General features: G+C 43.0%; 1 protein-coding gene across 1 annotated transcript; it reads left to right on the top strand.

Moving 5' to 3' along the window:
- Nucleotides 1–21,303: 21,303 nt before the first annotated feature.
- Nucleotides 21,304–27,288, top strand: NUBP1 (NUBP iron-sulfur cluster assembly factor 1, cytosolic). Its single transcript, XM_054643483.2, has 11 exons — nucleotides 21,304–21,368; nucleotides 21,448–21,549; nucleotides 22,087–22,223; nucleotides 22,426–22,494; nucleotides 23,005–23,037; nucleotides 23,961–24,051; nucleotides 24,210–24,364; nucleotides 25,448–25,558; nucleotides 25,681–25,783; nucleotides 26,466–26,549; nucleotides 27,121–27,288. The coding sequence occupies exons 1-11, from the start codon at nucleotides 21,341–21,343 to the stop codon at nucleotides 27,171–27,173; spliced, it is 966 nt and encodes a 321-aa protein (XP_054499458.2). The 5' UTR covers nucleotides 21,304–21,340; the 3' UTR covers nucleotides 27,174–27,288.
- The last annotated feature ends 244 nt before the right edge of the window (nucleotides 27,289–27,532 follow it).

The raw sequence follows: 27,532 nt of genomic DNA, 5'->3' as shown, positions 1-27,532 counted from the left end.
TGGCAGGTCCATGTGCCAGGGTACAGCAAGGTCAGTGCATGGCTGTGGGTCAGTGGTGGAGAAAAAGTGTGTTTTCATTGGGTGGTGAAACCATTTGATCCATGATTCCAAATATATTATGCCACTGTTAAATGAGTAGGTCTCAGTAGTCTGTCTTAGCACCAAAGATAAAGGGAGTTTGCAGGAAGATGCTGTGGAAAGCTGTAGATGAACTGTTCAGAGTTTGAGTCCACTTTAATGTCAGTAAGAAAACTGCAGCTACTGAAACTCTGGGAGGCAGACACAAGGGCACACTTGGCCCTCTCTCAGGCTACTCCAGACTCCATGCTGCTTAATGAAAAACTTCAAGCTTCTGTTCTTCTAAATCAAAGAATCTGTCCCCAGAAAAAGCAAAGCTGTAAGGATAATGCAGAGCAGTTTTAGAAAAGTTCCAGCATGTTCTGGGGTGGTGCTGGTGCTGTGGGGAAGAGGATAAAAGAGGGGAAGTTTCCTCTAAAGCTCTGTATATTGCACAGCTCAGAAAAACAAGTCTGTCACTATGTCATCAGTTGCCCTCCCTTTCCTTCACTGCACTTTGAATGTTCCCCAGTGAGAGAGTCCTGCTTGCTTTGCTCAAGAAATCAAACATCCTTGACAGCAGGCTCGGTGCCTCGTGCCAGAGGAGTCTGCATGGCTGTAACAGTTCTAAATACAGTGAGGGCCTTAAGCAGGCAAAGCTGGCTGCAAAAATTTTCTTGTAAATGTTGTCATACTGAGAATAGTTCTTCTGCTGCTCTTGAAATATGGAAGACAAATGAACATTAACATGCTGGAGCTATCTACAACTAATAAATTGCAGTGCCTAAATGTTTATGTATGGAAATTGTGCTCACCAATGCACAGCTCTGATTTATCTGTCCCTGGGGAGAACTAGGTAGCAGCTCTTTTGCTTAAGTGCTTCCAGTTGAGGTACAAAAAAATGTATTATTTAGAGCTTTCTGCTTAGCAGGACCGTCAACTTTCCTGTACAAAATGCAGATGAGGAAAAAACTAATGTTTTCCCACCCATCTCTGGATGACCTGTTTAGCAGCAAAGCTTTGTACCTCACTTGCGGGTGAACAAAGAAGCCAAACCCACTCAGCAGTCTCCCCCTGGCACAACTTCTCTGCTAGGCCATGTTATTCCCAAGTTTTTCTTTTGTGTGCCTTTAGTAAAGTGCCATTGTTTGCTGATGCACTTCTTGTCTGTGCAGTGTTCAGAACACAGGAAACCTCAGCTATGCCAAAAATCTTTAATGAAGTATTCAGAGAACATTTTTAAAAGGCATTCCCCTATGTAGCTGTATAACTGTAGTCTCTCTGCTCAGACTAACAGCCATGAGGACAAATATATATATACTGATAATTTTATTCAGCAAATCAATTAATTTGTGCTCAGTCCAAGGCACACAACTAATTCTGCAGTAATTACTGGTACAGGTGAACTCTTCCTTTTTTTTCCAATAGACTCAAGGAATAAGCTCAGCTTTAAGGATCTGGAAGAGTTGGTAATTTGGTAATTTTGGTATAGGGCATCCATTAGTAGTTAGTAAAAAACTCCCTTGTTTTGAATGTTGGTTTTTGTGTCAATGAATTTCTGTAGCATCCCTGAGCCCACATAGCTTGGAGTGACACCTTCTAGTTACAAATTTCAGCTGGAAAGACAGATACTTCTTGGGACTTTTCTCTTCATAGGGTAGATCTGTGCAATCCTCAAGAGGCTGTGTTGTGCAGACTGTTTGTGACACTGGCACGGGACAGTCCCCAGGTCTGTTTGTATGTCTTTCCCTACCTGAAACAGAGGCATGGGGCTGCCCTTTCTTTTGTGTCTGGGATGTCAGGAGTAGGGGCCTGGCGAGGGCTGTGCTCAGCCTTAAATGAGAAAGGTGAAGCGGGGACACAGAGCCTGAGCAGGCAGGAAGGAGGAACTGCGGGATGAGAAGCGCTCCCCAGGAGAGGGGCCAGGGCAGGGGGCGTGGAGAGGGGCACGGAGCAGAGCTTGCCAGAGGCGCGTTAGAACAAGCAATTGCCATTTCAACAGCCAGTTCAGCAACTGGCAGAGGCAATGCAGCAACCGCAGCAGCATGGAGCTCAGCTCTGGCTGTAAAACGTGTACAGAATCCTTGGCTAACACTTGAACAGCTCAGTCCACGGCTGGAGTCGCAGCAGCATCTGCAGTGCAGGAGCATCTCCAAGTGCCCGAGGGCAGAGAGCAGCACGGTCCTTCCCCAGGACAGCGTGTTTGGATCCCTGCACCTCTGCAGTGCAAGCAGACGAGCACAGTGGATGCAAATCGTCCTCCCGAGCCCGTTTTCATGTTTACCTTGTTTTCCTGCATGGCGTGTTTGCAAATACTTGTGAGTTAAACACGGCTCGGACTGCGTAGGAACACGAGGGATCACGTACACAGCCCTGGCAGCGTGTCAGGCTCCGGGAGAGGCAGCGCTGAGACAGTTCTAGGTGGAGCTGTCTGAGATAGCTGCAAGTACAAGTTTCACAGACTCCTCTCAGAACATTGCCTGCAGGGCACAGATGTGATAGGAGGGGATGAATACACTCCTGTCTTTGTTGCGTGTTTGTTTTTGAAGCTGAGCTTTTAAAACAATGTCACTCTTCCTCCTACGGTGCCACATCAGGTGCCTGTTCAATCAACCCTTTCCTTCTTGCTAAAGCAAGGCAGGATGCCCAGGCCACGAGGAGCACTGTGCAGGGGTGTTTGCAGGGTGCCTGTGCTCTCCTGACCACCAGTGAGGTCCTTGTGTAATTCTGTGCCCCCCAGCAGCACTGCAGCTCCCTGCTCCTGCCAGTCCAGCTCCTCTGCTTGTGAAAACTGTGATGGTCCTTTAGATCCTGCAGAGTAGGGACCCACTGGCACTCATGGTCCCATCACCTTGCTGACCACCCTTTGCCTGTTGCCCTCTGAGGAGATTATTTTCACCACCTTTTACTTTTTTAGTGTAAAGCCTGGTTTTCTCGAGCTGAGTTCTCTTATGAATATGTTTCACAATACTAAGAAATTTCTCACAAGAAGGCAGCCTCTGAATTGTTTATTTAGACATATTTCCCTTCAATCTTTTCCACTTTAAAAATTACATTTGATACCGGAGCGCTTCGTGATAGTCCTACAGAAGAAAATGCCTTTAAAAAAATAAAAGCACCACACAAAAAAACCCTACAAACAACTGATGGGAAGTCTCTCTTGTACACCATAGGTCTGTCTTACCTTAAATACATCACATCACCATGGGTATTTTGTGTAAGTTTGAATTTCTTTGCATTGACAGCCAATAATGGATTGCCTTGGTGTTTATAAATACTGAGAGAAAATCCAAACAAAGGTTCAGATCACTGTGTCATCTCCTGTACTTATTTGTCCAATATGGCTACAGAAATGTTATCTGTGTTTTTAAAAATAAAAACTCCTAAGAGATCAAAGGACATCATAGGAAGAATGGATAAACATTTATGGATTCCAGCTGAAAAAAAAATGGAGCTATAAAGTCTAAATACTTAGGAGGGTCTTTCCTTCATCAAATAATACTTGGACCAGTCTGACCTGTATCTTATTCTCCTGACTAAGTTTTAATAGAAGGTTTGGTTTACAGCATGGTTTTCAGCAGCCCTGAGGCCAGGGAACAGATCTGAACTGGTAGTGCCAGCAGTTATTTTATGACTTGAGCAGGCATGTTCTTACATGATGTGGGATCATTATGCAGTGATACTGAAATTTCTCCCATTCTTTAATGCTTCAAAGCAATTTGCATCAGAAAAAAAGATTTTCTGTTTTATACCCTCTATAAATTCAAATTCTTTATTGCACAGTAAAGCATTGGTTAATTGTTATTGGTTATTTGGTTTTCATTGTTGGAATTGGTTGTGCCTTTAGTTTAATCCCTTCATTTGAAAAAGAAGCCTGTGATCCACTTAGGATGGGTCTCCTTCTTGAAAGAATTTGGAGCTGCAGAACTTAGCTGAAAATGTCATAGTACTTTGTAAACTACTACTTTGGTGCCAGAATCCAGGTTCAGAGTCATCTGATTTGCTTGTCTTTGTCACTGGTGCATCTGCCTTTTCTGTGTTGCAGTTCTCCTGAGCCTCTTCTGCAGAATGGGTTGTCTTTCCCTTGCAATGACAAACAAAAATGTTCCAAAACCCTTGTGTGCAGTGATGAGCAGTTACCAGAGCTGCTTGAGGTTAAAAACTCAACCATCAGACACACAGGTCTCCTATTCAAGGGTACAGGGATTTGAAATCTCATCTCTGCTGAGCGTGGGTTAGATGCACTTTGCCATTGTTTCCAAGACCTGCCAGGAGTTTTGTTGTGTTGGGAAATGCATTATCATGAATTTAAAGCTTTAAATTCATGCCTGTGATGTTGTGGGTGGGAGAGAAATCCCAGAAAATCCTTTTTAGTCAGTGACTATGTTGTATTAACCATCCTATCCCTGGGCTCACCCTGTCTGCACTCATTAACTGCTCCAGGGGCTCACTGATACTTATTAAGAGGAAGAAAATCATTAGACCATGTTCTGATTAATGACAGTGACATTGTGTCCATGTAGAGTGTAAATCTCACTGGGCTTTTTGTGTGTTTCTGCTGCACAAAAATAAGCTTTTGCTCATATCTGACACAAAGGTAGTGTCATGGACTGGTGACGTGTAAGAATTCAGATTATCTCTAGATTCAAATTCAAATTTAAAAAGCCCAAGGACATGGGTTTGAAAAGTTTGGACTCAATATGGTATCAGAAATGGGTCTTCTGAGAGATTATTATTTTTCCAAGCAGATAACACTTAGGTTTTTATACTAGGGAATATCTTCTGGTTAAAAACTTCCAAGCTGGCACATGGGAGGAGGAAGGTTTTTGAAAATCCCTGTCATACAAGCACCCTCACATATATTGATTGGCTGAGCATACCACCTGTACAAATTCTGCTGCTTTGCTGTTATTTTAATTTTTTTTTTTTTAAAGTGCTGCTAGGAGATTTGGGTAAAATAAACTGCCTTCAGTGCAATCAGCAATGTTATTGCACCCAACTGCTGTCATCATTAGTGAAGATACTGAGAGCCATTGTTGTCTTACTCTATTTGGAATTTGAATCCATAAACTTTTATGAGCTATAGTTTAGATAATGTTAGGAAATGGCTTGTCTGGAACTAAAATTATCTCATTGTATCAAACAGGCAGGGACAGGTTTTGGTCTTTTCTATGTTACTTTCTTTGCTATAAACCAGATCTTATCTTTGAAGAATTATGGAATTGCACATTAAATTTCTGGGTTTATACATGGAAATGCAGTAGATCTGGCTTCTTGATATCTGTGGTTCCATATGAGTACAATAATTAATGATCTAGTTCACAAGGAGAGATATCTATGGAAAAAAATGTTATATTTTCTTGGGGGGGTTTATAAGAGATTCTCAGGTTTATCTGCATGAGTATCTCTATGATTGTTAGAAATGTGTTTCCTTTGACGTATTCCCATCACAGCTGGGATTAAATGCATTCTGGAGGCTGAGTGTAAATTTGTTTACTCAGTAAATCAGTGGCAGAACAAGATTTTTCTGCATTATCCATCTATCTTTGCTTCTAAGGAGCAAATGGAGAATTATTTGTAGTCTTTTGGGATTTATATAGCTTTATAGCCAAAGTCCATGAAAGTCCCCTCCTTTTTGATAGCCTAAAGAAAACCATTTACTTTTAAAAAGCAGTTGTTAGCTATGAACAAACTGAAAAATGCTGCATGTGTAGATATGACGTACATAAGAGCACTTTTTCCACCCAAAGTTTGTTATCGCTAGGATAATACACTTCATATCTTCTGCTCAGTTAGGTTTAGGGAAGAAGATGATTTTTGTAGAGTGTTGTTTTTGCAGTGCTCAGTGAAGATTTGTTCCTGTGCTGGTAGGGGAATCGCAGGGAATTCCTGTACTCCTAGCGGTGCTCTCCAAGAACAGCACCAGCTGTCGTGGCTCCCTGGGGTTAGGCAGCCCCTCTGAGAAGGAATTCACACCACGAGCAAACACTTCAGTGCTGTTTGCACTGACAATGTACCAAGTGAGGTCCCCACCCAAAGGCAGAGTCAAGATCTTGGAGAGAACATTGCTGAACAACGGCACAGTCAGGAAGGAGCTGGAATTTGTAATGTTCAGAATTATTGTTCAGCCCTATGATCTCCATCCCAAAGTCCCCATATTTTCAAATTCAGGCTGGCTCTTCACTTATGTTGATTGTTTTCAGACAAAGATTTTTTTTTCCTTCTTTTTTCTTCTGTTAAGAATGGAAAAAAAAAAGTGAAGTCCCTTAGAAGTGCCTCCCTTCTGCTATATATTTCTTAATTGAGTTCTTGGCATAAGGATGGGAGAAAATATGTCTAGCTATTAGAGTATCTGTGTGAACTGGGAAAGCCTCCAACTTCCAGAAATATATTTAAAGGCTTCAAGAAGATCCAAATTTCCAAATAATTTTTAACTCCTTTGCTTGGTCAGCTGTCAGTATTTGATAAATAGGGTGGGACTATTGTCAATATTTAACAGCTCAACACAAATATTATTCCTCATACACTGTAAAAATAGTATATGAAATGCAAATAAAGTACTTTATTCCACAGTTTGGTAGTAACAGAAGCAAGTGATAAAATCTCCTTGCCTCCATACAAAGGCATAGAGAGGGAGAAAAATGTTACCAGTGGAAACAATCTTCCCTGCTGGGAAACAAAACAGTGAGATGCCTCACTCCTCCCTAAAGTCACGTCCCAAGGGGGGTTCTGTGATAGAAGTTTGTTGTGAAGTGTTTCTGAGTAAGAAGCAGCAAGGTAGGACTGGTGATTCAAAGCAGATCACTGTGCAGTCTGCAGGAACAGAGCTCCTCCTGTGTCCAGACACACATCACCAGGACCCCTCAAATTGCTCTGCAGTCAAATACTGCAATACAAAACTCAGTTACTTCTGGAACTTTCCCTACATTCAGAAAACTTCATCCCAGAAAGCCACCCCTCAGCATTGTGGATGGAGCAGACTGCCCTCTCCATAGCCACCTGCAGCCTGACTGTGGCATCCTCCTGGGAAAAATCAAAATGCAGCGTGGTCGGTGAGAGATGGGTTTAATGAGTACCAGAAGGAAGCCTGGATCTCACTTTCCAATTTTGTGTTCCAAAATGGGTTCCTATTATTTAAAATCTTTACAAACATTGTTGCTGTGTGAATGGTTTGACCCAATAGCCAGGAGAAACTGTTTTTTTAGCTGAAGGGAGCACCTGCGTGTCAGCCACGCTGGGACAGGCCGGGCTGGCCACAGGGACATGTCACACTGTGCACCCCAGCTGCCCCTGCTGGGGCACTTGTGGTGGTAGCCTGATTAAGCCACCACCCACACAAAACAAAGGATAAGGAACAGAGCCAGTTTATTCAGGATACTTTCAAATCTGTCATTGTTTTGGATTTGGCTTCTGCCCAGTGCAAAATGCATTTTGTGTGTTCCTACAGCTGCCATGTAGAGTGGACCCTGAGTTAGTAGGAAACTGCTCAATTACTAGAACTGTAGTGTGCCACTTATTCTGTAAATGATTGAGTAAATCCAGGAAGAAATACAAATAATAGTAAAACTTTATTATTCTATTTTGTCAAAAACAGCCAGGATGCTTTACCAACCAGCTCCTCCTCCAATCCTTTACTATGATTACTGCACTGTTAATATGTTTCAGCTGCCATCCAGAAAAGTCACATCTCAAAGCCCATTCCATCCTTCTCCTGTCCCCCTCACAAGGTAGAGCTCCACTGAAAACCAGGAAGCTGAGCAGTCTTGACTGACAGACTGAAGGACAATTTCAGGGCACTTTAAGAACATCTGTTCCTGTATTTTGTCATGGTCTTATTCTCTTTAAATAATTCTACTAATTCTTTTTGAATTAGTAGCATTTACAGCTGAGAATATGAGGTTATTTAAAGGAAAGAAGCTTGATGTTAATTTTTGGTAGTTTATAAGACTTCATTATTTGAGAAAACAGTAATCAATTATCTCCATCAGGAAATATTTGCAACCTTTGCAATTTCATAGCATGCACTGAGGTATCAAAGTTACTGTTAAGTGTAGCTGGAGAGCCATAGGGTCACATTTCAAGCAGGGTTTGTACAGCTGGCTTGGACTGTGTCAGTATGAAACCTCTGCCAGACTTTCAGAGCACCTGTGAGAAGTGAGGATTTCTCCCTTGTGCTGACTTCAAGAGTGGGTTAAGCCACTCAGTTTGATAGATCTCCTTGCTATCCTCACTTGCAGCCTCACTTGTGCAGCCCCTGTAGGAGCTCATGGCTGGTTGGAACACCTGTAGAACACATTTGGTATGGATGGCACCAGCCAGTGTTGGTATAGTTCATGATAGTTTAAACTGGTGGGGCAGGATGTGCTGATGAGCCTGGATTTGGCACAGAAACATGGTAACCACAATCACTTGTCAGAACCCCAGAATGTGGAGCTCTGGAATCAAGAGCAGATCTTGGCCACGGTGCTTGCAGCAGTTCATCAGTGGAGATGTGGCAAATCCTCTTGCATAGCTGCTGAGCTGGTAAACTCTTCATACTGACAGAACTGTACTTCATTTCTCTGTTCATTTCTCTGTGCACTATGGACTGTAAGAAAGATTGATTTTTTCCAGAAACCACTTTTAACTGATTTTGGGACAGTCACAGTTGTTTAACTGCAGAAAAACTAGACTTTATTAATTTGTTTTCTGTTTAATCCCTTCAACTATAAAGCTGGCAGCACACACAGGGAACAAGTGCCAACATCAGTACTTCCTTTAAAATAAACAGCAACTCAGATAACATTTACATGTTACAAAGAAGTGGTTCATTTGATAGTTTCTTTCTCTATTGCAGCCGATCTATAAGGCTGAATTCTTCTTCCTTTAAACCATGAGAGAAATAAATTATTCAAAAGAAAAAAATCCCTAGAAAGTGAAGTAGCAAATGGTTTTACTTTCTCAGAATTTTATCTCTAAGAAAATACATTTTAAGCTGTGAGCTCAACCAAAAATTCTCATAGGATAAAAGTGTCCAAATTTCAAATACCCTGTCAGGATTACAATTTCTAATTGGAGATCTGATGAACATAACATTCAAGGATTTGGATCAGCAAAGCATCCAACAGAACCTGGTCTGGATTAGGGAGCTGTAGTACAGTAAAATTCATATGCATTTCAGGAAGGACAGGATATGCTCATTATCTGTCAATATAACTCCTTCTAGTAAACACTGTACTTACATAAACATTTGGGTTAAAATGTTAGAAATCATATTAGTCCGACAGAAAACTTGCACATATGTTAAGCCTAAAATACTTCTGAGTATCTGGGGGACACTTATGAAGCTCTTACATAATCTAGGAGCTCACAGGAGTTGGACTGATTCAGAACTTCCAGGTATTTCTGGGTTTTAACTATGTCATATTAATGTCCTTTCACTCCACCTGAAGAAAAATTCAGAGACATTCTAATGTTCCAGTGACTTCAAATGAAGTTTCCTTTTTTTTATAGACAGGACTTTAGAATATCAACAACATGACTGGCAGTTGTGGGAATAAGAAGGGGTAAATACCACTCTGCATTTTTGATCCTAATTAAAACCTGTTTGGTATTTTGGATACATGAAATCCTGATGACCAGACTCATATCGATCCTAATGCTGGTGACAGTTTTGTGAAAGAGATTTTCAGGGAGGACATGGAAAACAAAACTCAGAGTGAGTATAAAACTGGAGTTGTGTATTAACATTTAAGGCCATCTTGTTCTGATCTGTTTGTTGGAGGTTTTTTTAATAAAATGATTATACTGACTAACTTGCCTACCTAATTGATTGTGGTGGTACCAGAAATGACAAATGATCTGCTCCCACTGTAAATGTAGCTGCTAAGTAGGGAAATGTAGCTGCTCCAGAAGGGAGAAAATGTTTATATTTCCTAGCCTATTGGTTATTATGTCACCCTTACTGATCAGTAAGCATTATAGCCAGTGTGGTGAACCCATTCAAGCTTTTCCTGTAGGTAGCTTTAGAGTGGAAGAGGTCAAATGGAACTAATGTAGTTTCCCGGCCAGTCTACTAAAATCAATGCAACTTGAATTTCATCAACCACTAAAAAATGGCATAATGTGATTTAAATTATTCTGCTATTTAGATCTTGTCTACACACTAAGTTGTACCAGATTTGCTAATGATGTGTGTGGTTTGAAAATTGAATTAGTTCCTGCTGCTGAAAGATTATTTATAGACAGAACCCAAAGAGTTAAGAATGCCAGAAGCCTGCATCCCAGGCCAAATCCTCATGGGCTTGTTGACACTGTACAGAGGAGCAGTGGGAAAGATCTCCTGGCTGGCACTGTCCAAACCCACTCAGTCCTTACAGCAAAGCAGTTTTGCAGTAAATGAATCACCTTGAGTCCTGGAGTGGCAGTCTGTGAACATGACTGAGCATTTGAAGCCACATTTTCACATTGTACTGAGCCCTCTGTGTCCAGGATAGGTTCTCACAGAGATGCTTGAGAAAGCCTTCACCCAAAAAGAAGCCTTCACAGATTATTGACTGCAGGGAAAGAAATCTGGTTTGATATGGAGAGAACACAGAATGGAAGAAAATGAAGAGAATGGCAGTAAATTTCTCCTTATAATTTAATTCTGCAGTGGTTCCTTCTCAGTTGGATAAACACTGTAAACTAGCTGGGATTTAGAGGAAATATTTATGTTGGTAATTTAGTGCACTTTAGTAGCTACTTGCTTTGTAGAGGAACTGCTTATGATAAAAGAGCATTGTTGGAAACATTGTTTTATACCTTGTCTACAATATTACTGGTTACAGGAAGAGACTTAATGACACTAAATATTGATTATATACCAAGCCCACATCCTTCCTTTTCCCTGAGAGCACCAAGAATTTGGGTCTTCTGCTGCTCAGAAGCAGAGTTTGAGTAACCTGTGCTGTTACCAGGATTTGATTATTTTATATTGTGTGTTCACCCATCCATTGCACAGGTGAGGTGCAGCTCCCAGACAGCACTGGTGAGCAGATGTGTGTCAGGGAGAGCTTTACAAGCCTGTCAGTCGTAGCCATTGCTCCCACTGTCCCCCTGCATTGCTAACCAAAGCCAACAGCCTGCAGGGATGCACCAGGGCTGTGAGGGAAAGGATCCCCAGTGCTTCCAGAGGCCACCTGCTGCTCAGCAGGGTCCTCCTTTCCTGTGTTTGTGTTACACCCCCTGCAAGCACAGCCCTGTTTCCCATGCTACGCCTTGATGCCTGCACAGGAGCCAAAGCCTGGTGAGGATCTGTTGTTGTGACTTGTGAGGATGTTGGCCTCTTACATTAATGCTACTTAAAGCTGGGAGCACATTGTAAACACATTCATTTCTTTTCAATTAAAAAAAAGTATAATTCAAAGTAAAAACAATGAAACAAAGCAGCACATTTCTCAGCCAAGTGGGAACTGAGCAGTTATGTTTTAGTTTCAGAAAGTATTGAGTGGGTTATCTGTTTTCTAGTTCTAGAGGAACAGAAGACTTCTTGTGGTTCAGATTCTGGGTAGAACCTTTGTGGTTCAGCCATTGGTCCCTATTGGTTGTAACACTTTCTCTCTTGGGCAACAGCTGGAAATGGTGATTCATCTTCATAGAGCAAAACTAACAATAAAACAGTGCAATTAAAATAGCCCAGAGCACGTGGTTAGCAATGAGCCAGGACACTGAAACCAGCTCCCAGAGCGATGCTGCAGGTCACACACGTGCTTGTGTGATGGTAAGGGTGTCCTGCAGGCACCATGCTGATACTGCCTGGCCTGTCATCATGGGGCCATGAATTTAATTGATTTGATGAGTAGGGATAGGCTACAGGCTCTCTTACACTGAATTATTTCTAATGAAGTTAGAGAAGAGGATGAAATTAATGTTTTCTGCAAGAAAATGTCTGCAAGTACATTATACTGAACCAAGGAAACTGGTTAGTGCTACAGAGCAAGCTCCTCATTAATTCATTCACTAAAAAAATATTGTTTAAAGCTGTAAACTCAAAATTGAAACCACCATCTTTAAGCCTTGCCTGGCTGCATGTAAGTGGATGTGGGTTAGGTTCATTGTGTGTTCCTGAATTTTTATTTTATTTTTTTTAAAAGCGCTGACATTTAAGACATACAAAGAAAAATGGCCTCAGGGGAACCACCTCCAATGCATCACAGAAGTTTTGTTCAAACAGTTTTCAATTACTCACTCCGACCACACATTGGCTTAGGGGTTTAGATAATCTGCAGTACAGGGAGGGATTGGTGGTGAGGATCACCAGACAGTTTTGCACCAGCCACGTCATTTCTGGCTGGCCTCCAGAGGCAGGAAGCAAACACAACAACTGCAGAGCAGCGAGTTCCTACGGAGCAGGGGAGGCACTGGCCAGCAGCTGCCCAGCCAGAAACTTTCCCTTCCAGGACATGAGGAAAGTTCTGTGCTGCAGCACTCTTGGGAGCATGGGGAAAACTGCCCCTGCTGCTCTCTCATTCCACCAGGCTGGGATTTTTGGTGGCTGGATACAGTTAGGCTGAGCAGTCACTCAAATTCCATCATGAACTCAGGGTAGGCTTAGGTACAATATAAACACTTCCAAAATGCTGCAGCCTGGCCTTGCTTCTTTGTTGGTTCTGAGGTCAGCTCACTGTTTATTTTATTTTTATTCAGCTCACTGAATGCAAAAAGCAGCAGCCAGGTAATGTGGTGGGAGGAACACACTTGTGTCTTCTCATTTTTAAATTCCTTTAATATTTTGCTTCTCAGTCAGTTTCACTAAATATGTTCCACCCATGTTTCCATATTTTACCTAAATTATTTTGTAAAATTTAACATTTGTTGATATTATACTTGACTGAATAAATACTCATGACTGATTTCCCAATTAATTTTAGGATATATGCCACATTATTTCAAAGTACTATGATAACTTGCAATATTTAGACTGAAAGCATAATCCAGATCTGGAATTTAAAATTAATTTTAACCTGACTGGTTTTACTGTCATGTCATAGACATATTCTGAGGAGTAAGCTACTAAAACAAAATACTGTAGGCTCTTCTGGTAGTGAGTAAAAATATAGGCAAAAAAGAAAGTGAGAGTCAAATTCCCTCCTATATTGATATAATAAATTGCCTTTTCACACCCCAGGGATAAAAAGTCCCTAGCACAATAAGCTGTTTCTAAAAGCATTCTCAGTGAGCTGAGTGGAAATACTCAGAATCCTGATGACTTGTTTATTGGAGTTGGTGGTTATTTTTTCATTATTTTATTGAACATGTACATGTTTTTCTAGCATCTTTCTGATCCCTGTGCTCCCAGCCTTGGAACAGCAAGGCCTGCAGGAAGGGTGGTGCTGGGCCAGCCCTGAGCACAGGACAGGTGTTGGAGCTGGAAGAGCTAATCCTCTGTTCAGACATGGCACCAATACTGGCCTAGGTAAACATGGCACTCGCTGCCTGCTCTGATTCCCAGAGCTCATGTCCATAAACATCCTGGCCAATTGGTACTTCCAGGAGACTGAAGCCAAGATAACTATTTATGCAAATATTAACTTTGTAGAAAGCAGATGCAAACATATCAATGAGGATTGTCACTGTGATTAAAGGCTTTCCTTCTTTTCCTAAAAGATTTGTGTCCTTTTACACCAAATCTGAAATACATTTACCACAACATCTTTTGGCATAAACTGAGTGTTTCTTGTTGATGGCAATGTACCACCCCCCTCTTCTACAGTGACTTGTGCACACACTGTTTTCTGTTCACCAGCCTGAGTTTGTGCCCTGAGAGCAGCTCTGAGTCTGAGCAGAGTGCCAGGCTGTGCTTGAACTCCTCAGAATGTTTGCATCCCCAAATGAGCACCTGCTCTGAGCCCAGTGATGATGAAATGCAGAGGAGCTGTGATGCCTTCTTGGGTTTGTGACCTCACCCTTGCCAGATACCTCACCAGGGCTCCCAGGCTGCCTCCAGCACCTCCAGGGTTCCACTACCCAAATTCTGGATGGACCTCACAATGTTATAACCAAGATTAATCCCAGAATCAAGTAAAATAAATTAATCCCTTATGTGCAAGGGATATAAACAGAAGAAAATGTGCCATTTCATTTTTAGATCAGCCCATATTCACACTGTTTACTCTCTTATGTACTTTTTGATTCTTTCCTTTTTCAGGGTACTGATTTTAGAAACAAATAGTTGCAGGAGGGTCCCAGTATGTTGTTTTGGGGTTGGGTTTTGGTTGGATTTTTTTGATCTGGCAAAGATTTTGCTGTTTCACAAATCAGAAAAATATTTTTCATTCCAAAATGGGCTCCAGACCTCATTAAAATAGCAGGCTTTTTTGCTTCTGAGATAGGAAATCATTACTATGTTGATTGTCCTCTCATTTTAAGGAGCTAGCCTGCTTAGCTAAGAAAATAATTTGTCAGAAAGAAGGATGTCTCTGCAAATGCTTGAGAACTTAGTGCAAGAACAGCCTTTGAAATAATGATATTTTTAAATACAAAACCTGAAGTTGTAGCACTCTTTGTCTAATTGCTATTGGTGGAGAAGGGAACAGGAACTGTAGAAGCTGCCTTGACTATAATCACTCCCAGTGGCAGAACAGAACTGTGATAGAATTTAAGAACAAGGCCAATGGCTGTCCTATTGAAGCAATCCCAACAATGATTCTTTCTCCAATTATTATGGAGTGGAGAAAGAAGAAAGGGTGCTCCAGGATGCTGGCTGATGCTTGCCTTCTGCTTCCTCTTGTTCCTCCGATGTATAGTCAGGAGCAAGAGAATTACCAGGATTTCTACCATGTAACTTCACCCAGAGCTTACCCAGCACTGGTTTTGTTCAGTGAACCTCTTGCATTTTCCTTTTATTTTGACAATGCTGACCAGCCTGAATTTCTCTTCACCAGCATAAGCTGTTTGCTTTCACTCTAGCATTTTGTAATTCTGATGTAACTCCATTACTGTGGAGTTTGTGAGGAGTAAAGTGTCTCTGCTATGTATGTGCTAATCAACAACTCAGCAGAAACAGCCTCAACAGACTTCATTCTTCTCTGATGTGTTTCATCCACGTATACCATAGAAACAAATTATTCTTTACACAAATACAAATACTCAAGTTTCCCTGGGTAGTTGATTATTGCTATTTAATGATATAGCTACTGGTTTTTCCATTATAATCCAGTTTTCAGCTGGACTCCATTACAAAATTCTTGCTTGTGTGTCAATATCTCACAATGCACTTGTGCTCCCTCCTGCAAGAAATTATTTTATAAAGAGGCACTTAAAAACAATAGAAAACACCAGTGGAAAATGTGATGCAAATGTGTTCATACATCTAAATCCATGAGAAACTTAGATGGATAGCTAATTCAGGCATAAAGTGCTATACCTGGCCAGATCATATAAAAGCTAAAGTACACAAAAAAAACTACATCTTTTGTGCTTTGTAGACAGGGGAGGGAAAGAAAAAGAAAATGTATTTATGTGCTGTGAGCTTACACATATTTAGATGGTTATTTGAACTTTCCTAAGAGTCCCTAAAAATAAAGTGAAAACATCTTAAACTACTTATGACAAATAGAATTGCAGGAAAACTCTATTGTTTCCAAATGTGCATTGAAAAAATGAGTGAATGTGAGGCTGCTCTGTAAGAGAAAGAATCTTAATGGAAAAACTTATAGAACTTTAAGTGGAGCTGTATGAAAGTAGCACATGAGTCTTGCTGCTTAATAAAATTTTATCTGTCAGTACAAAGGTTAACTTCAGAATATATGTTTCAAAATTCAATTAATATACTTCCAACATATTACTTATTTTAGGGAAAACTTACTGCAGAGGCAATATAGACAGAGAATAATACAGGTCTGACTTCTGTGCCATTTCTGCTTTGTATAACAGGAAGACAAGGGCAGAACAAGTGTTTGAAAAGTTCACTGTGACCCACTCTCAAATATCAGACTGTTTCTGATCAGAACCAGACCAGCATTCAGACTAAAGGTATGGAAATGTATTTATCAAAAGGCAAGGAAAACTTACAACTTAGGTGTTAAGTTCCACTAGTCATAGACTAGAGACATTCTGTATGTAAATACTTCTAAATTTTAGTTGATAGGGCTCTTCCTTGACTGCTGCAAAATAAATGTGCAAAAGCTTAGTTTCTTCTTCCTCTAAAACACATAAATGTGCTGTTTGTGGGCCTCTTTATTTCATGCTTTCCAAAGTTGTTCACTGTTTCAGAGCAAAAAAATTAATGTACAATTTCTATATCAGGAAATGGCCAGGGAGTGTTATCAATTAATGTAAAATAGACAAAAATACCTTCTAAGATACATTTCTCCACTTTAAGCATGTAAGTTGCAAATGACCATAAGCAGTGTGTGATTCTGGGCAGATGCTGTGAGGTTCCTGGTAAAACCCTGACATCTGGCTGTGAGCAGGCTCCTCTCAGGCTGGCTGTGAGCCACAGGCAGTTCCAGGGAAGGGAATACAGCTGTGTCTTGTGAGGAGGTGCTTTTTCAGGAAGTATGGAAGTGCTACAGAACATTCCTATGCCCTTTGGGTATTAGAAGACAATATGCAGTGGCCAGCTTTTAGTGAATCTTACCTCAGTTGTCTTTGGAGTTTGTTTTTGCATCTGCTACTTCAGCAACATGATTATTAAAGCTCAGGTTAATACAGATTAAATGATTCCACCTCTCCCCAGCTGTGCACTCCAGTCCAAGTCTGCATCCTTTCAGAGCATGACAGAGTTGGCCCCTGCATGTTGAGAGCACCTGATATTGTCTGCACTGGATTCAGCCCATGATGCAGGAGCTGAAGCACTCAGCAGGGATTTCAAATAACTTGCAGCCTGAGCCTCTGGCTTCAAAACTGCTGGTGTGGTGTAAGCTTCTGTCTTTGGACTTAAATTCACCATTTCTTTAATGCCTTGCTTTGCCTGCTAGATCAGCCCTCTCTTCACCCAAGTGTTTAATGTAGTCTATGGAAAGTACATGTATTTTACTCACCAAATTGAGATAAATATCTGTCTGCATTTAGTCTTCTTTCTCCACACAAAACTTTATGCTAAGAATTAAGTCTTCACATTAAAATTTGCAGGGATAAGTCACTATTTTTTGAGTTCACATTTACTCTAGATTTTAATTGAATACTGAGAGTAAGTATTAAAGGATGCAAAAAGAAAAGGTTAATTTTGGTTTTGTCAGTGGTGTTTTCTCAGTAGCCTTTTTTTCAATAATATGTAGGGTCTCCAAACTGAAATACTGACCTTCCTAAGTGATTTGGAATTCCTTAATGCTGCACACTTATTTAGGCAGCTGCTCTGAAAAGCTTCAGGTAACCAGCCTGATACAATAGTAAAGTGTATAAATCAGTGTACTGAATCTGAGCTGGCACTGCTCACAGCTACTGACCCAGACAATCTCAATCTATTTCCTGCAGGATATTTGGGCTTGGGTTTCTTTCCCCTTCTCTATGATCTGATGGATTATATTTATTTTTTCATCAGAAAATTAAATTTCTAAGTAGGTTTCCATCTTGACTATCTGAAATACTTAGTACTTAATCTGTTCCTTAACATTGCTTTTTCAGACTGTAATTTATTGATCTGGGTGTGTTGAAGAAGAAAGCACTTGCTCTGCTCCTGAGTGCTGCAGGTATGTCTCAGACTGCCAAAGGGTTTCAGGAAAACTTTAATGAATAATGTCGTTTTTTTGGATAATAGATGGTGAGAAAGGAAAAGGTCTGCAAAATTTATCCACATTAATCTGCTTTTTACTAGAGCTGACGAGAATAATTTTATTCATAGCTAATCCTAAAAGTAGGTAGTGGTACTAGAGTCAGCAGAATGCTTGCCAAGTTTCCTTTGGATGTGCCCTCGTTACGGTAGTGAATGAGGTGATCTTTTAATGAAAAACAGAACATAAGTTAACAAATAATACCGATTATTTTTTCCTCCTTCCAACAAGACAGAGTCGTTATCATTTGAGATTGTGAAGTGCATTCACCGCTGGATTCCTGCTGTGTTCGTGCTAAGGGAGCTGACAAGGCATTAGCACAGAGACACTGCCCTCTATTGCTGCTGCTACTGCTCTTGCATTGACGAGACCAATGGGAATCAACAGTTTTAAACCACATACAAATGGGGCATTTTAGTTCTGTAATTTTGTGTCAGTCTGTAACATTAAGGCTGTGCCAAATGCACAAATGTGCCAACAACCCAAGCTCTTTTACAGACAGTACATGAAGTCTGTGGCAGACAGACAGATGTGCTGTTTGCTGCACTGCCCTTACCTGCACCTCAGCTGGATTTTGATTTGGTGTGGGTTTGTAACCTGAAAGGCACAGAACAGTAAATAAGAACCAGAGGGGACACTGTGCATTGGAGCTGGGGGGTGAGGACAGCACAGCACAGCTGTCTCTGAGAAACCAGCTCCGAGCACGGCCCTGCTCAGGTGCCACTGCCGCCCTCCACCAGCGGCCACTGGCAGCAGGCAGGGAATGACTGCTGGGGGAGGCTCTCACACCGGGGCAAAGCAGGGCCCTGGGACAGAGCAGCCACTTCTCCTACATCACTCTCAGATCTAAGGGGAGGGCCCGTGCTCAGCAGGGAGGACTCAAAGGAAAGGCTACAGTAGCCACTCAGTCTCAGCTGCTTTTTCCACTCCAGGGTAAGAGTTGATGCTGTCCAATGTGTTCCTCAGGTCAAAGCACTTCTCATTAATAAAATGGACCCGAGTTTTGTCAGAAAGATCCTGCTCTAGGTCATCTGTGCATTGCTTTTGATGCTGAGAAGGGGGAAGACCTTAATCTAAACCACATTTAATGCTGTTGTGCTAAATAACAAATTGCTTTCATTAGCTTCCTATAACGCTTCATGTTAGAGTTTGCTGGCATTTACAGTTACTTGAGAATGCTCAGTGCTGTAATTTTGGCTAGAGGGAGCTGCTCTGCGATCATCTCCACTGGCCTCCAGTGTGAGTTCACTGAACTCACAGCTTTTAATGTTTGTCATTTTAATGACGGACAACCACAAGGGTGAAAAACACCCAGTAGCTGTGTGGTGTGAGGGAAAGCCTCAATGCAGAAAGGAGGAGGTGTTCAGGGGGAACCTTCATGCCAGCACAGCTGTAAGTGAGAAAGAAAAGAGCAGATCAGAGTTCTGGTTTCCCATCTCATCTTTGGGGGACAGATTCTCTTAGCATAACTCAAATTGTACATCACTAGAAAATATGTTTAAGCATTTCTGCTCACCTTGATCACAAAGAGGGAAATATGTTGCTCCATCTCTGCTTTATTACTCCCAAGGAATTTTTGGTGTAACTTCATCTCCTTTGGCTCTTCCAAAAGCAAGAAAGGCCTGGCAGGCCTTGGGCTAGAATAGAGTAGTAAGGATAAAGACAAAGCCTTGCTTTCCAAAGCATCAGGAAGACAGCAGACTCTGATATTTTTGGTAAATATTGCCATATGGACTTCTCAACTGTTATTACCATCAGTTTGCCTGATGTGGAGATAGAGCTGGATCAAAGGTGAGCAGAAATACCACCCTAAAACTCTCTAAAGCTTGTTGTTCACCCAGAGAGCCCTGCACAAGGAGCCCTCGCTGGCTCAGAGGATGAGGGGTGCTGAGGAAGGAATTAATTTTTCCTTTTTGGTGCTTTTTATAGGGAATGTTCTATATAATCTTAGGAACAGGGAATGATCTGTTGGACCCAAAAGAAAAATATTTGGACACGTACCTCAGTTTAAAATGTGGAAAGTCTTGCTGACATCAGTGAATCGAATCCATATGTTGGACAGGAAGCACAGACCTGAAGTGCTGTACTGGGCTGTGGTCTCACACCAAGCCAGCTTCTTCAAGGGCAAGGTACAGTATAAACTTCTCAGATATGTCTTACTGGCCAGTTCCTCCTACCACAGACATCTGAATTTGCTTAAACATTTGACTCCACTTCCAAACAGGGTTTTGTTCATTAGTTTCCTATGGAAGGTGATTACAGAGGAGTAAGTGCAGGAGCTGTACAAACATCCAGTGGTCTTGAGCTTTTACCTGAGGTAAATATGCTTGAAAACTCCTCAAAGACCTTAACTAAACATATTTCCATATTTTTTTCTAGGCTTTTGTTTTGTTTTGGTGGGTTTTTTTGTTTTGCTTTGGTTTGGGGGTTTGTTTTCTTTTGGTTCTTCAGTAGGTGGACAGCTACTGGTTTTGTGTTTGGCTTGGTTTTTTATTTAATTCCTAGAGTGTTTGTTCTAAAAAGCTTGCAGTTGTTGAAGTGCAGAGCCCCAAGAAAGATAACTTTGCAGTATAATTCTCTCAAAAAGACAGATTTAATACCAAGTTGTGATGGTACCTTTCCAAATATTACCAGATACTCTTTTATATTTCCAAGGTGACACCATCTCAAATAATAACTTACACACTTGTATATTAAAACAAACAAGTTTTGGGACTAATTGGTCTGAAATGGGAGTATTTGAGACTTCCAACTGTGCTTGGATCAGGAAAATATCCTTTTTACAGCAGCTAGGCTGTGATGTTAGGAGCAGAAGAGAGGACAAGGCTGTGCTCAGGTAGCTATGGGAGAAAGAGGGAGGGAGCAGTGACTGGGATAAAGTGGCCAGGAATAGGGTCCAGATCGCATCACCAGCTGGTGCACACTTCCTGGGTTTGGAATTTTTTTTTTTTTTTTTTACGTACAAAGCAACCTTCTTAATTGCTCAGAAGTTGATTGGCCAAGTTAAGGCAATGTAATCTTCCAAACAAATGTACCCATTAAATTAATGGAGATGGCGTATCAGCAGGATACAGAATTAATATACTCAGAATTGCCATGAAATACCGCAACAGCGCGATTTTACCGGGATGATACATAATCTGGGAATGAAACAACAGTGAAGGTATTACTGTGCAACGCTTCCCTCGGCAGCGGGCCAGCGCCGTGCCGGGAGCGGGCTCAAGGCTGGAGCGCGGCACGGCCCCAGGCGCACCCGGCCTGCGGTACCGGCCCGGTTCCGCGCCCTTCCCCGGCCATCGCTGCTGCCTCAGGCAGCTCCAGTGCGCGGGCTGTGCGCAGCGCCGGTGATCCGGGCAGAGCCCGCCGCGACACAGCTCGGGGGGTACGGGGGCTCCCGTGTGTCACCGAGTCCCTCACTGGTGCCACCGCCTCCCTCAGTGGTGCCCCGGCTCACCCGAGCCCTCGGCGGCAGCGCCCCCACGCGGCAGCGCGTGAGCACAGCGGGCGCGAGGCCCCGCCCCCGGCGGCGGCGGCGGAAGTGACGCAGTGTTATGGCGGAGGCGCCGGGCGCACCGGAGGGTGAGTGGCGGGGCTGGACGGGGCGGGACGGGTCTCCCGCCCGTGGCACTCACGGCCCAGCTCTCGTTGTCCCTTGCAGAGTGCCCCGGGACCGGCAGCGCCCAGGCGGGCAGGGCAGCCGCCTGCCAGGGATGCCCCAACCAGGGGCTGTGCGCGGCCGGCGCGGCCGGGCCGGACCCGGGTGAGTGCAGCGGCCGTGAGGGGGCGGCACAGGAGGGGCTCTATGCCGGCTCGGGGGGGCGCGGTGCCGGCTCGGGGGGGCGCGGTGCCGGCTCGGGGGGGAGCGGTGCCGGCTCGGGGGGGAGCGGTGCCGGCTCGGGGGGGCGCAATGCCGGCTCGGAGGGGAGCGGTGCCGGCTCGGGGGGGCGCGGTGCCGGCTCGGAGGGGAGCGGTGCCGGCTCGGGGGGGCGCGGTGCCGGCTCGGAGGGGAGCGGTGCCGGCTCGGGGGGGCGCGGTGCCGGCTCGGAGGGGAGCGGTGCCGGCTCGGGGGGCGCGGTGCCGGCTCGGGGGGGAGCGGTGCCGGCTCGGGGGGGAGCGGTGCCGGCTCGGGGGGGCGCGGTGCCGGCTCGGGGGGGCGCGGTGCCGGCTCGGGGGGGCGCGGTGCCGGCTCGGGGGGGCGCGGTGCCGGCTCGGGGGGGCGCGGTGCCGTCTCGGGGGGGCGCGGTGCCGGCTCGGGGGGGAGCGGTGCGGGCGCGTTGACCGCGCGGTGTCTCCGCAGCGGAGGCGGCGGAGCTGCGGGCGCGGCTGCGGGCGGTGCGGCACACGGTGCTGGTGCTGTCCGGGAAGGGCGGCGTGGGCAAGAGCACCTTCAGCGCCCTCCTGGCGCACGGGCTGGCGGCGGACGAGACCAAGCAGGTGGGCAGAGGGCACGGACAGGACGGGCGGCGGGAGTGCAGGGCCGAGCACCCGCGGGCAGGTACCGATCGTGTGTCCCTGCTTGTTAATGTTTGACTTGGATGGGTCTTGCTGGAGTGATTTCATTGCATGAGATTACCTTTAGAGGCAGCCCTGTGCTACCTTGTTTCCAGTGGGGCACGTTGGCTGGTTTGTTTTCCAGGTTGCTCTGCTGGACATAGATATCTGTGGGCCATCGATTCCTAAAATTATGGGTCTAGAAGGAGAGCAGGTGAGTGAATGCTCGGACATCTTGCTCAAGGGATTTTTTTTTTCTCAGTTCTTCATTAGCATATTCAGGCTTTTTGGATGTAGAGCTTCTAAAAGGAGTGCATAATGGGAATTGTGGGGCAGTGATAGGGAAATGAGGTGAGATGTAGAAGTTCAACATGACATATTTTGCAAAGGAGTCATCTGCTTTCAGGATGAGCAGTTCTGCAAACCAACTTTCATTGCATGTCAGCCACATAATGCTGACTACTTGAAACTTGAGTAGTATTAGCATGATATGCTTTATCAGCCCTTGAATATTTCTTACAAATGCATAAAGTAATGAGTAAACTTGCATAAGGGTTGAACAGTAGTTGTTCACTTATTAATGGAGATTTGATGCTTTTGCATTTTTACCTCAGCTGCCCCACAAAAGCAGGCAGGAGAGCTCTTTGCCCAGGTTTGACTTATGTTTACGTTTTGTGTAACATTTGTTGCTATTGCAGCTTTTGTGTATCACTTCAATTTTCAGGTTCATCAGAGTGGATCTGGATGGTCTCCAGTGGTGAGTTGGTGCTGTTGTTTCAGAAAGTTCTTTGGGTTTGTTTGGGTTGGGCACCATCTACAGTGAAAAACGAGTGAGGGACAAGCAGGGAGTACTCTTGTTAATTCTTCTAATGACTTAAATATCCAGGTTCTATAGAATCTACAGCTACAGGGCATGGAATCTACAGAGTCTGTATGTCCAGACTCTATAGATCTATATAACCTATATCCATGTTCTATGGAATGTCTAGAGAACGCTATAGAATTTATTTCCAGATTTTATAGAATATAGATCTATAAAATCAAGATACATATCATATTGAATCAGGATATAGACTATGTAGATCAGAGTGTTAAATTTCTTAACAACAGCAGTACTGTATTTCTAGAATTGTTTTATTACCTTGTGTTTACTGACTTTGCAATATGGACAATAAATATAAATTACCCAGGTTTGTTATTTTGGAGTAACATGCTGTAGTGTGTCACGTCTTCTATGACAGCCAAGTAGTATCTTGCACCCAAGACAAACCTTACTAATCTTCACCCAAGACAAACCTTACTAATCTTCACCCAAGACAAACCTTACTAATCTTTGGAATATGCAGAGAAGGTTTTGCAGTACTGTTGGTTGTCTAAAGATCCCCTTTAGTGTGCATGCTGTTAGAAAGGCAGCTGGTGTTGGGAGAGAAAGCTGCTTTTATCCTTCTGTTGTCTCCAGCGATTCCATAAACTGCTCTAACAATTTCATTTTTTCATTCTTAGTATAGTTGCTAAGTGTTGCACAGGATGCAGTTTTTAATGCCCTGTGATAAAAGATAAAGTTCTCTGCTTTTATTTCATAAATCTCTTCCCCTTCATTTACTTTTTCTGTAAAATAGGGGTTCAGAGTTTGTTTCTCTAGTCTTTCTTCACTGTTACGTTTCTCTGCTTCTCTTTCAGTATGTTGAAGAAAACTTAGGTGTCATGTCAGTGGGATTCTTGCTTAGTAGTCCTGATGATGCTGTCATCTGGAGAGGACCAAAAAAGAATGGTATGTATTGAGTGTTTTCAACAGTAATTTACATACTTGAAAGGTTTCAAGTGTAGAAATATGTTTAGTCATGTAGATAGGGTAGTTAGCTAAGACCCAGAACTTTAAAATACAGGAAGATACCTTTTTCTCTTCCACATTCTTCTCCTTTCCTGTAGGGCTGATCAAGCAGTTTCTGCGTGATGTGGACTGGGGTGAAGTGGATTACCTGATCGTGGACACACCCCCAGGAACATCGGATGAGCACCTGTCCATCGTGCAGTACCTGAGTGCCACCCGCATCGACGGTGCTGTCATCGTCACCACCCCCCAGGTGTGAGCCAAAGCCCGCCAGGGACACATTGTGGCACTGGAAGGCAGTCCTTGGGTTCCAGGCTCTTGATTTCACAGAAATCGAAGGGTACAGCATCTCAGGGAAATCACTTTGGTGTGTTGCCCCTGCAGCTGGCTGGTCTGTGGGTTAGCTGGATGTCTCAGGGGAGCTGGATGGGGATCCACATGGCTCACTAAACCACAACAGCTCACCATCAAAAGCTGTTGAGACCGGTGTGGTGAAAGGAAATGCAGGGTGTCATTTCCTCCTTCAGAATCAGACTTAACACCATTGTGCATCTGTAATTTACTCACCAACAGCTTCATGTTCAGAAGAATGTTTGTTAGAAGCTCTGTTTTTAAGTGATAAGCTGTGCACTCTCTGACACCTGTGAAGTAGCCTGTCACCTCCAGGTGACCCACCAAAGTAGGCAGCTTTGTCATGTGCATTTTTAAAAGAGAAATCAGCCCCTGGAAAGCTGAAACTAAACATACACTCAGTTCAAACAGAGGTTTTCATGTCTGGTTTGGAACAGAACAGGAGATCAAACTAGCATGTGACATGAAGTATTTCTACAACAGCAGAAAGGATAACACATAAAGGAAGCAAAGTGTTGAGGACAATACCAGAGAGGTGGTGAAGGAGGAAGGGAACAGGAGAATGGATGAGGTGAGTCATATACGTGAAAACTCTGAGGAGAGAATAAGATATTTTAAATTTAATTGGAAAAAAGGTAACTAGTGTAAGCCTGGTGGTTCTTCTCTTCACTCTGTGGAGAATACCAAGGCTTCTTCTGTAAGATGAAAATATGAAAAAGTTGCATTTAAAGAAGATACGAGATGAACATAGGAGATAAAAAACACAAATATGTGTGAATGTTGACTAGAGTCAGATGCAAAACAGAACCACATCCAGTAGGCTTGAAGTGTTGTACCTGCTCTGTTGATAGAGCTCATAGTACAGGTTTGTGTTCCTAAAATATTAAGGCAGCAATAATAATTCATTATTAAGTAGCTCTAAGGAGGTAACTGCATGGATTCAGCATGAAGCAGTTGAAATACAAGTGTTTGCTGTTATTTGTAGGAAGTGTCACTTCAGGATGTTCGGAAGGAGATCAATTTCTGCCGCAAGGTGAAGCTGCCCATCATAGGTGTGGTGGAGAACATGAGTGGCTTTGTGTGTCCCAAGTGTAAGGTAAGGCTGCCTGTGTGTTACAGTGTTCTTTCCTTGGCATTGCTTGCATAGCAAACATTGCTCCAAAAATGCCCTTTTCTCAGAATTGCAGTATTTTAACTCTGATTTTCTTGTTGTCCCAGAATGAATCTCAGATCTTTCCCCCAACTACTGGTGGTGCAGAGAAGATGTGCCAGAACCTGAGTGTTTCTCTTCTGGGTAAAGTGCCTCTGGATCCACAGATAGGTAAAGTCACTTATTGCACTGCACTTAAAGCAAGTTGTTCCTCCTATACTGATGTTACTGCTGCAAAACCCTGATATGGGCACTGATGTCTCTTAGCACTTTTAGATAGAATGCTTTTTTGAATCAAAAGTCACTGGAACTATGACTATAGCTTGGTGTAGAATGTGGGAAGTGCTGGGGTAATTTCCTTAATCAATTAAGATTACATGCTACATCTTTTCAGCTCTGTAATCATATCTGAAATACAACATGTTTTTCTCTTTGGTGTAGTCACCTGGAAATGCAAACTGAATGAAATAATAACCACTTCAAAGAAGAGTCTTTTGTAGATGTTAAGCATTGAAACCAGTGCTTTAACCTCACTGTTACTGGCACTGCCCAAATTCTCTTGTGGGTCATGAGGAGGTGTGGTTCTTTGCCCACTAACTTAACAATTAATACCTGAATTAATGACATCAAGGAACAGCTCAGTACTTCCAGCTGAAGGTTTCTGCTAGTACTAGTCCTCTGTCAAACTGCACACTGTATTTCTAGTCCTGTTACTGACTTCAGGGCTTCCTAAAAGGAATAGATGCAGGTGGCTGTTTGAAGAGGTGTAACTGGAACAGGATAGAGGCTAAAAAACAGAAAAACTCATCTTTTCCTGTTGCTTTGTTTCTGTATTTTTTCTCTGTCCTTCAAGGAAAAAGTTGTGACAGTGGCCAGTCTTTCTTGGCTGAAGCACCCGAGTCTCCAGCAACATTGTCTTACAGGAATATCATTCAAAGTGAGTCTGAGAATCACTGTGCAAATGAATCCTCGGTTCTGAGCACTGCTGCACTATACAAAGGTGTTACACAGGATTCTGTAACTGTTCCACAAAGAATAAAATCAGGAGAGGGACTTAGCAATTCTGAAAGTAGCAGGTGCGAAGACCGTGTTTGCTTCTGGGTATCACTTCTGACTGGCTACTAAAGTGATAATGAAATTGTATGTGATAACTGGTTTCAACATTTGACTTCAGAGAAGTCAGACTTTCATTTTCAGAGATGGGGTGTCCTTGTGCTCAGAGAAACCTTCTGAGGCTCTCGAGCAGGTGTGGAGAGGTGCTCACCATAACCCAGTGGGAGGCAACTGACTGACCAATGCCTCCACTTCTAACTGTAATTACACAAAAACCCCTTGCAAAAACTCCCTAAACAGCTGGTGCTGTGCTGCTTAAAATAATCCTAAAACTATTTCAGTGTAAGGAAGGCCCAACTTCAGATACTTGTAACCACAGGGGAGAGATGCAGCAACAACACACTCCTGATATACAACTGAAATAGTCTTAAATTACTTTTTCTTCATCTTTGCAGGAATTCAGGAATATTGTGAACAACACCATTTGCAAGAAGAAAAGATAATGTAACCTGTAAGTGGAACAAAAATGTAGCTCATGTCTAATTATAGAAAAGTAACTTATGCCTTGATTTATTAAAGGAATGTATTCTTTTTGTATATTGCAAATAAATTCTTAATATAAAGGCTCTTGCCTATGTTTTTTCCAAAAGTTGAAGATTCTTGTAGTTCTTCCCTCACTAGAAAGCTGTGAAAATGAGTCTGCATCTGGATTATCAAGTGCATTCTGCCTCCAGTGTCATGGTACCAATAACCTGACTGTGAAGGTAGCAGTTGAAGAGGTGAGAATACAACCCACATTTTACTTAGCAGGTTGAATTTAAAATATGCTGAGTTGACAGCGGGGCATGTGCAGCAGCCTTAGTTCTG

This window comes from Agelaius phoeniceus, chromosome 16 (genome assembly GCF_051311805.1).
Source record: "Agelaius phoeniceus isolate bAgePho1 chromosome 16, bAgePho1.hap1, whole genome shotgun sequence".
Classification (NCBI taxonomy): Eukaryota; Metazoa; Chordata; class Aves; order Passeriformes; family Icteridae; genus Agelaius; species Agelaius phoeniceus.
This window is presented reverse-complemented; position numbering and strand designations above follow the sequence as displayed.

Bases quoted from the DNA above. Each gene is read 5' to 3' on its own strand.
- NUBP1 (XM_054643483.2), top strand. From the start codon at position 21,341: ATGGCGGAGGCGCCGGGCGCACCGGAGG. The intron at 22,224-22,425 runs GTGGGCAGAGGG...TTTGTTTTCCAG, and splicing joins CGGCGGACGAGACCAAGCAG to GTTGCTCTGCTGGACATAGA. The intron at 24,365-25,447 runs GTGTGAGCCAAA...TGTTATTTGTAG, and splicing joins TCATCGTCACCACCCCCCAG to GAAGTGTCACTTCAGGATGT.